Below are 16,705 nucleotides of genomic sequence, written 5' to 3'. Positions count from 1 at the left end.
AAATGTATTCTGATGGAGGGAAATGCACCTCAGTTATCGTAATCCATGATTTATTTTGTGTGACATGCCAATATGACCTACTGTAATATAGTACACATTATATAAGGTACAAGTATCAATTTGTTTCACAAATGATTTGGAGAGAGAAACATTGTTTAAGCAGTTAAGTTTCCTTTGATTTGAGTTTGACACGATTTATGAAGTTTTATTTTGTTCTTGTGAATGTCCTGGTGAAATTAAAGACTACCTTCTTTTCGTTAATAGTGCAGGGACCTTGCCAGTCCCCTGCTGTTTCCCATCCTAATATTAAAATCAGTCCTTTAAGATTAGTGTTGTCCTGCTGTCAGCTGGCTGGCTAGGGTTTTACCAGCATTCTGACAGAGCTGCAGACTTCAGAGACTTCTCCTCCTCTTTCATCACTACCCCCTTGTTGGCCCGTACATGCCTGTGGTCAGTGTATTTGTTAAAGGAAGGAAAAGGAACTGCCTGACAAAGGAGCACGCTCCATGTCTTGTTGAATTCCAGCATGTGAGCATCTGCTGTAATAATGCAGTTTTGTAGGAAATTATCACTGTCACATCCTATGCATTTCTTACAGTATTTAGATTCACTTGCAGCTGACTCTTAATTCAAATGTAATTAGTCAGTTTAGTACGCAGATACTTGCTGTTATTTGCAAATAGCAAGGTATAATTCAGCTATGAGAAATCCACTGAATGACGTTTTAGTGTGACATTTGTGTCTAGATTTGCATTCCGGTCTTTTGGCATATTCCAACAATGCACAATGATGGCTTTCAATACAAGCTGGAAGTGGATAAAAGCTAGCTGCAGTAATAAGAAGCAGCAGATAGCCAACACATGAGTAGAATGATTCTCTGCAAAATAAAACGAATTGTTCTAGTGGGGAAACTGATTGCAATCTGTATGGTGCAAACAGTGTTGTACTGTAGTGAGCTTTAAAAAGAGTAATTGTTTCAACTGGCAGTCTGGGTGGGCGGATTTGGAAAGTCCTGAAAATAGGTGTCAATTTTAATAAGGCAAGGTCTTTCCCAGAATAAAGGAGGAAGTTCCGCTTTCTCAAAGGGAATAAGCCACAATTCTTTACTTTTTTGTCTACAGTGTTTCTAAAGTCTACTGTGTTTTGGATGCTGTTTAACTACAGCGACTGTAAACAGGCACTGACTGTGAACTGAAGTCCTCTCTACAAATTATTTCCGTTTTAATTATCATCCTGTTAATAGCGGATTACATGCTTCACATGCTGTAAATGATCTTTATCAGAATCAGAATCACATTATTTTGCCAAGTACAAAGAATTTGTCTTAATGAGTGGGCATCTATAATGCAACACACTAAACAGACCAGACAAGTGCACAGACTATAGAGGCTACATTCAGACTGCAGGTAAAAGTTGCCTGTATCCAATCTACTGCCCAAATCATCTGATTTTGTTCACATTAGCCTTTTAACGTGGTCTTTATCTGACATCAGTCTGAACAAATCACACAACTGATGCGCATGCCCAAAAGAACACTGATCTGCATGGGACGTTCATCCTGCAAACTTAGTTGTCCTCTATATTTCCTTGATGTTAATAGTCTTCTGTTACACAACTGGACAACTTTAACAGAAAATTGCAAAAATGGTGAACTCCTGTGCTTGTTTTGTGTTCAAGCAGGGAAAGAAAACTCAGTTTATTTTGTTTACCTGTCTTGGAAGAGGGATGCAAACTCCTTTTGCTTTGAAAAACCTTACGTCTAATGTTGATTTTATTAAAGTAAATGATTGAACATTTTGTTGTGCTGCTACTAAAACCATCATAACACAAAAACTGTGCAGCGTTTGAGGAGACGCAAGACTAAAACTGTTATTTACAGTGTATTACAGTATGATATGAACATTTGTAAAAATAAACATTTGTGCAGTTGTGTAAATAAATTTACAAAGTTACAAATTTTAAAAGTAAATACTTTTTAAATCGAAATAAATAATTTTTCTTGCTCAGAGTGCAATAGAAATTCACTCCTTTGAGATCCAAATCCATTTGTTTCTAGAGAGACAATTGCAGCCAGAGAGAGGCAGTGACTTTCAAATAAAAGGCATCTGTTGTCTTTTAGAATCGGTCATATTTGTATCGCAATTACATATCGTGACCAGTCGCAATGTTTGATGATAGGGAAGTGAAGACAGAGCAGAGGCCCTTTCAAGTGTTAAGGGTCTGAGAGCGGCACATTTGCACTCACACGGCATGCCACAGAGACTCTGCCTTCCTGCAGATGATTACTGTCATGGCATGGCTACCCAAATTACAGCCTTACGAAAGCTAACATCATCTCCAATCTGGACATGATTGGACGTTGTGCCCCTCTCTTTAAAATCAGAAGAATTAGGTAAATATGGGATCTGTAAACGTAATGCGACTTGTTTTCTCCGCCCACAATATGCCCACCGGCTTTTTACCATACTGCAATTTCTCTGAGCCCCCAAAATTAAAACCAGTCAGACAGAAGGCCCCTCCTAAGGCTTTGAAGGCTCTCTTTTTCGAGAGTCATTGCAGAGAGGGTTTGTATTCAACACATTGCACCGAGTGGTGTTTTTGTTCTCTGTCCGTGTTTAATGTCTTCCACACTGGTATTTTAATTTCATTTGGTCCCCATAAGTATCTCTCTGCAAGCCCTGGCATTATTTTGTGGTCAGTTAACATGAGTCTATAAGTTGACAGGAAAGAAGCGCTCGCTTTATTTTATTTCCTCTGAAATTCTGAAACCATAATTTGATTACAGAGCATCTGTTGTAGTGCAATCAACACGCTTCCTGTTGCGGTAGTCGTTTTTTGTCATCAAGTCTGGTGGGTGGCTCTGGCTGACGGACAAGAGGCCTCACATGCATGCAGCTAATGAATGTCCTTCTCTGTGTGGGTCAGCAGTTAATGTTCCCCCCTCTGTTCCCCCCGGCTGCAGGTCCCCTCAAGACTGACAGCTTTGCGGAGAAGCGGCCCCTCCTCGGTGTGTGCAAGAGCACAGGATCCTCAGGGTGAGTGCAAAACAATGACATCACTTCCTCAGACAGCTGGACCTCGGCTCTGCTATGTCATGTGATGCTGATGCCTTCATTTCTGTGGGCCCTACTGCATTTTCACACACACGCACACAGTATAGCCATAAAACATTGGGCTTAATGCTCAATTAACTGAAAAGTAATTGAAAACAGAATTTTGCTTACAGTGGAAAATAACTAAAACAAATTTCAGTCACTGATAGCACAATATATATGTCCAAAAGCATCCAAATGCCTCTTCTAATTAGTGAAATTAGCTACTTTAAGGTGCACAGATGTTTGATTACACATAAACAGCTTGTATAATATACACAGAAAAACATCGCCAGTAGAATGGGATGCTCTAGAGTGGCCACACATGAGCCTAAAGTCTTTATGCTCAATGCCAAGTGTCATCTAGAAGGGCATAGAGACCCTCAATCGCTCGGCTGTGTAGTGGTGGAATTGTTCTCTGGAGTGATAGAGCACCATCCAGTACATTTGTGATGAGTTGGAGTGGTGTTTGTGATCCAGAACTAATCATCCAACGTCAGTATCTGCCCTCATTAATGCTCTTGTGGCTGAATGTATTCTGCAGTGCAGGAATAAATCATAAATTGATTTATATCGAAATCACAGTTTGAAAGAATGTTATTTTCAAATCACAAGAGATGCAGTTTTAATTACTGCCTCTATTATTAAGAATGTTTTATGTTTTAGGAGAATAAATTTCATGTAATAACACAGAGCGTGTGAACTGCCCATACATGAGACAGGTCAGTCAAAAACAACTGAACACCTTTGCTGTGAACATGACAGCACAACCACAACTAACAGGCAGTCTGGCAATCTGTGCAGCATTCAAGCCTGAAAAAATGGATATTCTGGTCTTATTGACCAATATAACAGGCCTAGACTTTTTTATTTATTCAAACTAATTGAAAAAATCCATCCAAAAAACCATACAATGTAAGATATAACGTGAGGCTGTGCATATGTGTCAGGTATGTGTATTTTTGTAGCAAATAATTATCAACTCTCATGTTGATATAAATCATGTGAAATAATAATGTCAAAGCCATTCTAATTCCAAATAGCCATTAAAGACTATTAATTTATATTTTACGAAAGGTTTAATATCGTAACTTCTCATTTCTATGCCATGCCTCTATGGACTTAATTGATGTACATAAGCCTCTAGTGAAACCTGAGTGGAGAGACATTTTAAAGTTGTTGCCCACTGCTAAGATTAACTACAAATGTCTAATGGAATGTTCCATCATTGTCCAGTTTATGACATTTTCCCCTTTTTAAAATGCAGAAGGAGCCCAAGTGATGGCCTTCATTCTGTGTGACATTTAGACATTATGAGGTACAGATCTTAAACACATTTGAAGACCTGTAATTTGGTGAACATAACAAGCAGCTTCAAAGAGTTCTTGACTGTGCTGATCGGCCATAGGAGTGGTCTATAGAGAGACAGCCCAAACCTTACAGACTGACTGACCACCTCGTTCCAGAAAGCTCAGCCTGCCTCAGAATCACAGCTCTAAATGATGGGAATTCTTTCAGGCGTGTGCCGCTGGCAGAGAGCAGAAAGGCTCATGGGCAGTTTGGCTCAATATTGCTGCCCTAGGCAATGTCTGCCACCTTTTATGACATGCTCTTCTCCGCTACGACAAACCTAAACTCAATGTTTCCTGTTCAGGAAATGGAATAAGGAAGTTTGTCTTCAGCTGGCATTGACTGGGACCACCGTCATGATGGTTGCAGGGCTGCAGTGCTTTGTAGGCACTCAATCAGCCAAATGCTCCATGTCTGCCGTGAGACAGGCTAAGGCTGATGTTGAAAACATGCATCTTGTTGAAAATCATAACCCTCTTCCCCCTGGCAGAGTTAGCATGGCTGCTGCTACGTTCCACTGGAAGTAAACAGTTGATAAATAGTTCTACTGCTACCTCTTTTATTCATTTTTTTTTTGTCTTTTTACTTTTGTTTTTTTGTTACTGCTTTTCAGCGTTGCTTCTCTTCAAAGGAAATAGTTCATAATCTTACCAAAGTCCTCACAATTTTTAGTATATAATCATTTTGAAATAACAGCTTTTGTCAACCACGAGAGTGGATGCTGTCTTGACACTTAAATGGAAAACACATTGGGGAGTTGGCTGATATAGCTTTGCTGGTTTAGAAGTTGGTTCAGTCAGCTTTAGGCTTAGATTACAAGATTTGCAAATTAAAGGAAAACCAGAAAAGGGAAAAAGCATGTGTGCCGAATCCTTTGCGGCAGAATTCCAGCCAGGCACACTCAACATAATTTTATCAATGGAAAGGATTACGCCTCAAGTCCAAACAATGTATGGATCTAGTGATTTTCCTGACAGGAAAGTACATAAGCTAAACTTCATGCCTGGTGCACAGCAGTGGGCCAGTGGGGCCTGCGAAGGAATGCATGCACTAGTAAGTCCCTCATAGACCCCTGCTTGTGTCTGGAGGGGCTTTCAGTTTCCACAGTGTCGTTATGATTATTTTCTTTTGTTTTACGTAATGCTGCAGGTATTAAAGTGTCTAAATTTTTAAGAAAGCACTCTCATGAATGTGGATTGAAACAGGGCTTTTAACTGTTTGTGGGCGTCGCAGAGGCCATGTTCGAGGGGCCAAAAGTTCAGCCCTCAGAAAGGCTACTTTTGTTCTTTGACATGTGGAGAAATTAAGTTGTTGGGCAGGCAGAAAACAGTGCCTCCCCCCCACCCTCCAAACTGCTCCTTTCCCCTGAACTTTCCAGATTTCTTCAGAGAGGATGTGGGCATGGTTTTCCAGTAATGTAGTCCTCTGTCATTGCGGAGATTATAGCTGAGCTTCTTTCAGAGGCAGGGACACGTGGAGGTTCAGCTGATGGTCCATTCCTCTCAGGCCTTGAGTCCTGATTTTTCAGCTCCTTTGTGACCACCCAGTGCCTGGCTCTGGGACACTGGTAGCCTTCCAGCACTTCACCCACTTTCTGTTTCCAGAGCCTGAGGCCCCTCTCAGAAACTTCTTTTATTCAAACATCCCACAGTACAACGCACAATGCAGTGTTATCATAGGGATCAGAAGTGTTTTTAGGATGGCTCTAATTATCCTTACTCGATGCTGTATCCGTGTAAAGTCCTGCTGGCACCTAATGCTTGGTTATTAATTACACAATAGCTTGGGGGCGGGGAGCCCAGCTCACTCCCAACGACTATTTTTAAAGAGACTTAGCTAAAGCCTATTGTAATGGTAAGCTGTGCTTTTCATTGCATTTTCATCACGGTTTTAAACCTTAGATGTGAGGTATCCCTTCTAAAGTGTATTAAATGATAAATCTCTGAGCATTTGCGAGACAGTGGACTAAGAGGATTGGGGAAGTGATGCTTTTAAACTCCATGAAACTGTTGTGCTCTCTCTATCGCACCCAGTACCGTGGCCTCACTGGAAGCCGTGGTCACATCACACCCACATCACACGGTCTGACAACCATTCAAGTCACAGGTTGTCTTAAAGTGAATGTGTAAGATTAATAATGCTTTCTTTTTTCCTCAAAAGACTTTTTTAGTTGTTAATTTAAAAAGTTCTATTATGGGAGAAAATGTACTCAAGGATTAAAATAAAGATGTGAAATTCTTTTCTTTCAATTAGAGCTGGGCGATATGGCCAAAAATGTTATCACGATAAACAAAATTCATATTGTTCGATATCGATACATACCACGATAAATGTCAAATCATTATTTCTTTCAAGTTTGAAGGCTTGGTCCTGGGGGGTTAATTGCTGTAAGATGGAAAAGCATGGCTATTTTGTAATAGTCATAATTTAAGAAAGAAAACAGATTATTTTTAGCTGGTGACGAGCGCTCAGCTACCCCGTTACAAATGACATCACAGTTTTCAGACACCAGCTAGCGACGACTGGATTCCTCTATACTATCGTAGTAGTTTAAGTGGTGAACTGCAAAATATCAACACCAGACAAACAGAGTCCTCCTTTTAGGTACGCTTAAACTGAAAGCGGTGCTTTTGTGTCGTGTTTGATCTACAGTATCATCAATTCGCCGTGTTGTGTGAGTGACGGAGCACTGCTTCAAGTTAGCTAGCTGCTAAAAACAGCTAGCCTGGAAAGCTAGCGCTCTCCCTCTCTCCAATGCCTCACAGCTTCCTCAGTTTACTTTCGTTTAAATCAGGGCTGTAATTTACATGAACCCACTTCTTTCTTTCACTTTCGTTGCTTGGGAATGCACTAATACTTAAATATGACTGTCTGAGTGCTGTAACAGCGCTTTAGTTGTGAGGATTGTGATTGTAATTTAACACCGCCAAAGTTGTTAGGATGTTAGGAAAGAGGTGAGTTCACTGTAGGACAGTATAGTTACACCGCTGACCTTGTCACTCACACTCAGTCACAGGAGAACAGATCGCCGGTCGCTCCACTCAGTCAGGGAATGTATAACTCTGCATTTCAGCCATTGCTAAAGACTCATCTTACTCGTGGCCCCCTCCCTCTCTAATCATGTAGAAAAAACTCGGAAGTGCGCCCTCTCTTGGCGACAGCGGAGTAGTGTTGCTTTCCTTACAGTAGAAAACGGCACCAAGGCTTTCGCTGAATGTGGAAGTGTGAGAATGGTCGCTCTATTGAGGAAAAGTTATATCGCAATAATTATCATTATCGTTTTATCGCCCAGCCCTACTTTCAATCTGTTTTTATCCCAGTTTTTGTTTTATCTTTCTGCTTTTTTGACATGTGACTGGGAACAATAAAAATACCCTAATAATGGTAATAACAGTAATAATAATGTTTTTTAATGCTATAATTGACTGCTATTTTATACAGATAAACCCCAACAAAGTGTGGCTCGGTCAAATGCCACATAATTGTGACACTTAAACTTTAGACAAAACTGAAATGTGAGAGATATTTTATGGATCACTTTTTTTTTTTTCACATTATCACAGACTAAATGAAATAAATGTGGTCATATGTGTAAATCACTTGATTAGGTTTGACCATTAACCTACTCTGGCATGCTTTATAGATGGCAGTACTAAGTTAGTAAAAAGCATGACCAGAATTTTGCTTCATTCGCAGCATTCGCCATTATAAGATTATAGTATTATAAAGATGATAGTGATGCAGTTTGAATGAAATGAAAGGTGGGACTCCTATATTCCCTTGCTCTTCCCTTTGTTCCACTTGTGTTAGTTTGCTGAGTGGACTTTTGGATGTTTGTCCAGATGATTGTACTTCTTCTTCCAAATTTGAAGGTAATTTGAGATAAGGTTCACGAATATGACCCACTAATAAATATGGCAGGCACAATCCTTTCTTTGAGCATCAGGCAGAAGATAAGCACAGTTGCTTCCCATGGGGGATCCTCCAGAGTTGATGTTATTTGGAAAGTTCATGCCAGATGCACAGTATATGTTAGATCATCATTGTGTGCTGCTTCATGTTGACTGGATGGCCACATAACTCCGAGTCTGTAAGGATGAGAAAGCACAAGCCTTTGAAGTGTGCTTTTCTTTTTAAGGGCACTTGTTTAAAAGCGTTTTTCCATTACTGTGCCTTTCCTTATCTTTCCGAGTAATTGCCGGGAGGTTACACAGACATGTAACGTCATACTATCAGCGGTTATGAAGACAGTATTGTAGCATATATTGCCAATTTTTTAGCTCTGTGTTTTTAGAGATTCTCTTGGTAATATCCTTGATATGTGGAGGTGTTAAATCAGGACTATCTTTGTTGTGCTAGATTTAATTCATTGTGATTTTCTTTTATGTGATTTCTGTATGTGACCTCTGAGGTGAATGAAAAGTGAGAGCTCTCTGTCTCAACAGGTCATACTTTTACTCAGGATGCATGTGCTCATATCTTTGTTGTAAGCTGCTAAATGTGAAAGAAAGGTGAGAGAAATAAGTGGTCCTCAAGTAATTAAACACTGTAAACACCAGTATGAAATACATGGTGCCTCAGCAACAGGATACTCATTCAATGTGTTTCCAATATGCATGCGAATCCATGGCAGAGCCCGGTGAAAGGAGAGGAAATGTATTTCTGGCAGACATGGAGCTGCGGTTGAACTTTTTACCCTAATTACTTTCCCGCTAATGCCCGCGGCGTGCCGGAATCAAAGGGCCCCCTCAGGCCCCAAGAAGCCTGTGATGTGGCCAGCGTTTGTTGTGTGTTGAAGCTCGGCTCGAGAAAGGCAGGGGGAGTGAGAGTGCAGTGAAAATTTTGACAGGATTTTTTTCTTTTTAGAAAATGTCTGTTACCACCCACCTCACTTGTTGCTTACAAAAATAGAGTAATTGTTTTCATCTGTGTTTTTACTTCACTTTACTTGGAAGTAGCTCCTATGAATCAATGTAAGATAGGCTCAAGGGACAGTTATGTACAGATGTAAGATCAGTTATGTATTTTCAGAAGTACATGTACAAGTATCAACTGTTTGATGTATGTCTCCAAAAGAAAAGAGAGCAAAATACACAATATAAAATACAGCCTTTAAAATATATGTACATATGTGTGACATATATTCAAAAAGTACTATCATTAGAACATTACAGTGTGTCAGTGTGTTAGATTAACCATTTCCAAACCTCTCCTTGAGGAAGTCCAGTATTTTATAATTACTGTCAGTGTCTAGTTCACCTAATCAGTCCTTCATTAAATTAAATCAGGTGTGCTGCAAATGGAATTTAACAAATTGTCGCTGTAATGACAAAAGCTTGTACCTCCAAAATGGTAACTTAACAGTAGAAGAATAAAATGTTCCAAGTTAATGGAACAGTTGTTTTCTTTAAGCAGTTTTGGAACATTTCTATTGCTCCATTCATTGTGACATTTTAACATGTTGTGAAATGGCAGCTTGCATTTTCAAATTCTGTATAAAAAAGGTGCCGAAATTCTGGAAACCAAACCTTTTTTCTTCTAACTGTATTCTACTTCTACCCAAGATAGCTTAGATTATTAATACGTTTATTAAAACCAACAACTAAAAATCTTATTATATTTTACTGTATATATTTATTTGTGTTTATTCTAATGAGATATTACAAAATATCCTTTTTTATGTTGTAATGTTGTTTAGTACTATTATATACACATGTAATACAGTGTGACACTAGGACAGAGATAATACAGCACAAACGTGTTTTGGGGTATAGAATTGTGTATTTTGCATTTCCAGACCTTATAATTGTCTTTTCCTTCATTGGCAGCCAGAATGTGATGACGATCTCTTGTAAGTGATTTTATTTGCTAAAAACCTTTCTCATTTCCAACCTTCCTCTTTTGTGGACCTTAAGAAGTGTTTTTTTCCTGCAAATTTCACACAGGTTAATAAAACCTATAAATTAAAACCTTAAAACAGGGTCAGTTGGAGAGCTGTGACCGCATGCAGTTGTGTAAATTAGAATAACAGATGCCAATGAGTTCATGAAAATGAAGAGTGATGAAAAGGGCAGCATGTTCCATAATAACTCTTGTAAACCAATGTCTTACTAAGAGTATGGCGAAACCCTAGTTGTAAAAATCATTAATGGTCAGTTGAATACGGACTTCCCATCTGGTTCTGTTGCTGGGTTGAATAAGGAAAGTCAGAGTAAGCCTTCTTTATGACCTTACTAATCTGAAGGGAGATGGATTTTGCCGGTGTGCTCTTGGGCCATTTTGTAAGATTGTACCCTATTATTTACCAAGAGATTTGGGATTGTGTAAATCCATAATAGAAGCATTATAAAATTATGCCGCTCCTTCTGGAGAATGCAGAATATAGCAGTGGTGACCTTTTTTTTTTTTCTCCCCCCACTGTAGGCCACCACTATTTCCATAGGCCAAGTTTAAAAAATAGTTTCCTCACACTTTGTTTCTCTGTAATTTTGCAGTTCTAAGTAGAACATTACTGGTTGTAGAAATCAAAAGGAAAAATAAATTGTATATATCAGAGGACGCCTGTAAAATAATAGCAGGACTTTTTTGGCGACCTTGTCTCAAACTAATGAAATGTATCTTTAAACTTGCCCTTTGTTGAAGAAAACATCTATCTGACATTGATAAAATGAGATCACAAAAAATCACAGATGAGGGCAATATATTGGTGCTCAATATCACCTACATGTGTGCAGTACTCAAACTCTGATATGATTTTATAAAGGTAATTGAAATTTACGGTCACTCTCAAATCGAGCTCTAGATTTTCAGTGAGAGGAAATTCTATTATGGATGACAGTGCATTGCCTCCATTAGAACCAGGCCATTAGTTATCATCCCAAAAGGTAATTGAAGTGACCAATATGTTTTTTTTTTTTTTCATGGCTATCACTGTCCCATTAATCAAACTGGGAGCATATCATTTGTGTCAAATTGGCTCTGAAAAGCTTTAAATTGGATTGATCTGACCCAGATAATGCTGAAATCAATGAATAGTGGCTATGAGACAAGTTTGAGAAGTTAAATGCCTCTATTAATCTCACTATCTGGATCTAGAGTGTTTTCTGCTGTGATAATAATGGCTGCTTGGTCTCTTCTCTCGCCTGATGATCAAGCCATTGAAGCCTGACAAGAGCAGAAAAGCAGGGATAGGAATAGAGAGAGTAACTTTTCCAGATGCTGTCATGCATTTAACACACTATGAAGAGGTTGCTGAAATGTACACACACATTTCTCTGTCTTCTCTCTCCCTCCGTTTACGAAACACTTTGCTATCTATACGGGGTTTTTCCACTTATTCCAATTCTGCTTTTGATAAGTAATTTATCTAAGCTCTAAAGCCACATATAGAAAATAAAAATAGAAAACAATTTTGGGGTTTTAAAAATATGTCCCCATAACGTGATCCTCTTTCTTTTAAACTGTCATCAAGGGGCCTTTTGGTGCCAGCAGAGAGAATGAAACGCAATACAACAATATGCACCAGACAGCCAGACAGGGCTGTACAATGCAACAATATTCTGCTTTTCATAATTCATATATGTAAGTAGCATGCTTGAAGAAATTCATCCTGTGCAAACACAAAAAAATGTTAAGAGCCAAGTTCTAGGGCTCATGGTAATTGTAGTCAATTATGTAATTTGTAAACTGTTCTCTCTACATGATGTAGGCAGTCTCAAACATCTTCACGACCAATCTCCTCAGCGTAGTCATGCAAACTGCGGCATAGGCTTCACAGAATTTCAGCACAGAGCACAAGTTTTGGTGTTTATGGTAGTCCATCAGGTCATTTGGAATCGATAATGAATCCATATGTCTTAACAAAGTGCCTCATGATGTACAAAATGCATTGTTGTTTAGTTTGGGGCTGTAATGCAAAATGTAAAGCCAGCCACAATTTGGGTTTTTACTGTTGGCTTGCCCAAAAATGTCAACCTAAAAGTGCAATTTGACTCGGAGGCTGAGGCACCCCCTGCTGTGGTTACTTCCATTGCTTTAGACACAATTCCTTTTTAGAATTAACTGAAGAATTTAATACTTGCATGTTAAATAACAGTGAGAAATCTAATCTGTGACAGCAACCATATGTGAAATCCTTCTGTTTTGGGTTCCTACATGGGTTTCATCTCTTTTAATAATGGACAAAATGCTACTTCACTGCTAAAGCGCCCCCTTGTGGGGAATCTGAATTATTGTGGAGAATATAAATTCTGTATTTTTCAGAAAATTGATGTTAGAACTCAAATCTTTTACATGCTGCCTTTGTCTTTTTTAACATCATACCAGTATAAAGTAGTATTTATTTCAGTGCAACAATACTTGCAACTTTCCTAGCACCAGTGCTATATGCTCAGAAAGTTAACATACAGCCCTGCAATACACGTACCCACACACACACACACATTTTGCTTTCTGACTCTACTGTGAATTCTTAGGCCTTCCAAGTCGCAAGATTTTAGCAGACTGTTTAGGCTGTGACCTGTGAAACCATCTGTGCTAGAGCTGGCTGCTAGATGATGCAGAGGCTCTAGTGTTAGGCCTAGTTCATGTCTGTGGCTGTAGCCACAGCTCGCACAATTGTGCTGTTTACACGCATGCTATAATCCAGACCTGGCTAACCCTGCTGCCAAAGTCTCCTGCTGGGCCTGCTCTTTAAATGCAGTAAGCGGAGTGTATTGACTTCAGAATGAACTCAAGGTCTGTCCCAGTTTCTCATAACAGGTCATGGCAATAGAGGCCAACCAAATTCCTCCAGTGTATAGACATATAGACAAGAAATCTGGCAAAGCCTGAGCTGTACCATCAGCATTTAGGGATGTAGGGTGAACCCAGGCTTCTCTCCAAGCATCCATGCTGCTTGGCAGCCATTGCTGTGTCATTGTGTGATAGCCAGTACACATAGCAATCTGTAACATCATTCACCCTCTAGTTCCACAGTGTGGACATGTGGGTCAAACACATCTATTTTGAGTGAAAACAAAATATGCTGTTTTCTTTCATCACTCAGAGATCGTTCACTGTTGGTGGACACCATGACATATTAAAAACTTGCTGGTTTTCCATCACTGAGAATCAAGAGTTATCAAGCAGAGTATAGTGAAGAGTGCCCCATCTTTTTTCATTTATTCTGTAAGTGCTTCCATGTTTCTGACAATTTGTGGCTGGTTCAAGATGTCTTGGCTGCTTTGTGATGCACTGATATGTGCGTATTTTGAAAAAGGGTCATTTTCTTAGTGCTTCACCCACACTGTAATCATCTACTGTATGCATCTGTCCAATTTATGAATGGAAGATCCAGATCTTTTCCACTGTAAAAATAAGGGGAGACTTGCAAAGATTTAGCAGTGGGGCGTATATTATAACCTTTTTGACATTGGGAGAACATCGGTCAGTGGGACTTAGCAGCCTTGATTCTTAACAGCATTCTCACTAACGCTATGTTTCCTTAGGAGCTGGGCCAGTGATAAAATACGACCCATAGATTGCACATGTAATCACTAAGTCATATATCACCGCTTAATCTATGATGCATGATCGAATCACTCTTTGTTAGGAGGCAGACGTACGGTTCAATTAAGTGACAGACGCTGCAAAATCATTAGTGGTTGCATTCAGAGCCACTTATTTTGTCATTGAATCACCGGTCATTGATCTTCCTCATTTACAGAGACTACTCAATCAGATCAGCAAAGCTGCTCCCTCATTCTTCTGCCGTGAGATCTGCTCTTTGTTCCGTTGTGACCTTTTCTTCGTGTGTCTGATTTGTGTTCTGGTCCAGTCACGTTGTCAGGCAGTGTTGATGTGATATATGCTGCAGAATCTTTGTGAGTAATAGCCTGTAGAAAGCAGCAGATTGGGGGGATCCAAAGTGAACACAGTGTCATACCAGAAAAATCCTGCTGAAATGACTGGCTGACATGGCATAGCCTGGTCTGCCAGCAGAGTGGGTGAACACTTGATGAGGATTAATGTCTTAGTTCCTCTCTGCCAGCAGCCACCAGCTTCATGTTCCTCCTTTTTTCCTTTTTCTGCTAAAGTGTTACTTGACAAAGCATCTAATGTCATATTTTGGGATGAAATCTAAAGGAAACAGAGTAGCACCCTTCAGTAAAACATTGGCATGAAAAACATGGGCAAGAGACGAATGCTGTTCAGTCTTATGCTTTAAATGTGTTTCATATGACTTTCAGTAACACCTACACATGTAAATATATTAGCTTTGTGCTTTCTTTGTTACTCTTGCTTGTGTCTCTCTGTTTCTTGCAGGACGAGCCCCCCATATTGCTGTGTGGACCTGTATTCTCTTAGGACAGGAGAGATGGTCAAGTCCATTCAGTTTAAAACACCCATTTATGACCTACACTGCAACAAAAGGTACTTGTTAATAGCAATAATGATGAAGTTCTGTGTGAGTTTCAGAATTGTTTACACTTGCAGTATACAGCTCAGTATTCCTTTGAGGTTGTCGCATACACTTAAATTATCATTTTGTCTTTGTGTCTGTCCTTTGATTGTAACAGGATTCTTGTCGTCAGCCTTCAAGAGAAGATAGCTGCTTTCGACAGCTGCACTTTCATGAAAAAATTCTTTGTCACAAGTAAGCACTTCAGGTTTTTGGACTCCTTAACTGCTCTTCTGATTTTCCCACCTTACGCTAAGCATTTCTCTTCTTTTGTCTTCATCTGTAGCTCCCCAAAGCAGGAACCCAAGTTTTGATTAATCCCTTGCACACATTGACTTTATTAAAACCATCACGCTAAGAGATCACGCTAACTATACAACCTATCCCCATGCGTGCAGTCACAGCAGTGCAGACCTTTTCCCTTTGTCACTCTGCACTGCGATACAATATCAAAGATCCATCCCAGCCTCCATACCCGACAGGCCTGTTTGTTTATGAGAACAGCTTTTGTTTTACAACGCTTCAGAACTCTGCATTGCCCAAGACTGTGTTATGCTCATATCACATAGCCCAAACAATAATAAACAAATGTACGATGCCACTCAGCTCTGCCCTCACACAAAAAAGGGTCCACTTCCTCTCCTCCTCTGGTCAGAGCACTGCTGTTAGACTTTGCTCCACATTTTCTCATTCTCACATAGTAAGCGTCTGTGCTCTTCCAGCACCTCATGCTCTTCGGCTTCTTTTTTAGCATAGCCTACAGTGAGGCCATTGTGTCCTCTGAAGTACAGACGGCCCGTGTCACAATCTGAAAACAGGCCTTCGCTCCCACTTAAGCAATCGTCTGTTGTAAATTGCCATTAGTGTAGTTTTAATGGCTCTCATTGTCTGTCTGCCTTCCCCGTCCCATGTCTGCACCACAGGAAATGAGCGTGGTCAATAACCCCTTACATCATTAATCTCTTTTTTTTTTAAAGCTTCTTAATCATAAAAAAAGATCCAGGACCAGACATGTTTGTTTTTGAAAGTGATTAGTAGAAGACATGATACTAAACAGGAAAGATATTCTCTGTCAGAGTGTCAGCTATTTCTCCATTTCAAATGATAGCCCAATGTCGGCGCATCTCAGCTTTGTAATGTGTGCTACAGGAGTAACTATACAGGAATTGTATGAAATGATATGTATCGTAGTTATAACAACAAATACGGAATGTTTTCTGTACAGAAGAAGAAAAAAAGAAATGGGAAAATCAATCTTGCATTTATTCTTCTGGTTAAAGTCAAATGACCAAAACAAGTCCATAGTGCCATAATTAACACCCGCAAGTCATTTTCTGAGCTGACAACTAATTTTAAATACTCAAGAAGCATAAATGATTTTAGCTGCCGAGAATTTGTTTCCCTACTATCAGGGTTACATCTTTTACGATTATGAAAATGTTTTTTTTGGAAACCATCCCCATATATGCATACATATTTATAGTTACCTTGTTTGATTTACAGGGCATATATTGTTGAAAATAAAATGAATGTTAACCCATTAAATTCCCTCATATGAAATGTTACATTTCTTTTGGTCTGTGTGTTCTGTGAGCAGGAAAATTTTAAATTCAGTCATACCGTGTATTGTAAGATTTTTATCACAAAAGCACTATGCAAATAATGAAGGCAGTTTCAAATTGGGTTTTGAAAAATATGTAACATTACACTATATTTTTTTAATAAAAAAACAAAATCATTCCAAAGGGGTGTTAGACAGTCCTAAGTCTTAAGTCTTAGGCACCTACAAAGATTGTATACTACTTATGTGAACAATATTTGT

At 39.3% G+C, this 16,705-nt stretch overlaps 1 protein-coding gene across 3 annotated transcripts in view; it reads left to right on the top strand.

Moving 5' to 3' along the window:
- Positions 1–16,705, top strand: part of bcas3 (BCAS3 microtubule associated cell migration factor) — a 296,779-nt gene that overhangs the window by 17,330 nt on the left and 262,744 nt on the right. For all 3 annotated transcript variants that reach the window (XM_036562324.1, XM_036562319.1, XM_036562331.1), the window contains exons 7-9: positions 2,963–3,035; positions 14,748–14,855; positions 15,002–15,078. In XM_036562324.1, coding sequence (XP_036418217.1) covers positions 2,963–3,035; positions 14,748–14,855; positions 15,002–15,078 — 258 coding nt within the window. The remainder of the gene's footprint in view (positions 1–2,962; positions 3,036–14,747; positions 14,856–15,001; positions 15,079–16,705) is intronic.

This window comes from Colossoma macropomum, unplaced genomic scaffold (assembly GCF_904425465.1).
Source record: "Colossoma macropomum unplaced genomic scaffold, Colossoma_macropomum, whole genome shotgun sequence".
NCBI classification, from domain to species: domain Eukaryota; kingdom Metazoa; phylum Chordata; class Actinopteri; order Characiformes; family Serrasalmidae; genus Colossoma; species Colossoma macropomum.
This window is presented reverse-complemented; position numbering and strand designations above follow the sequence as displayed.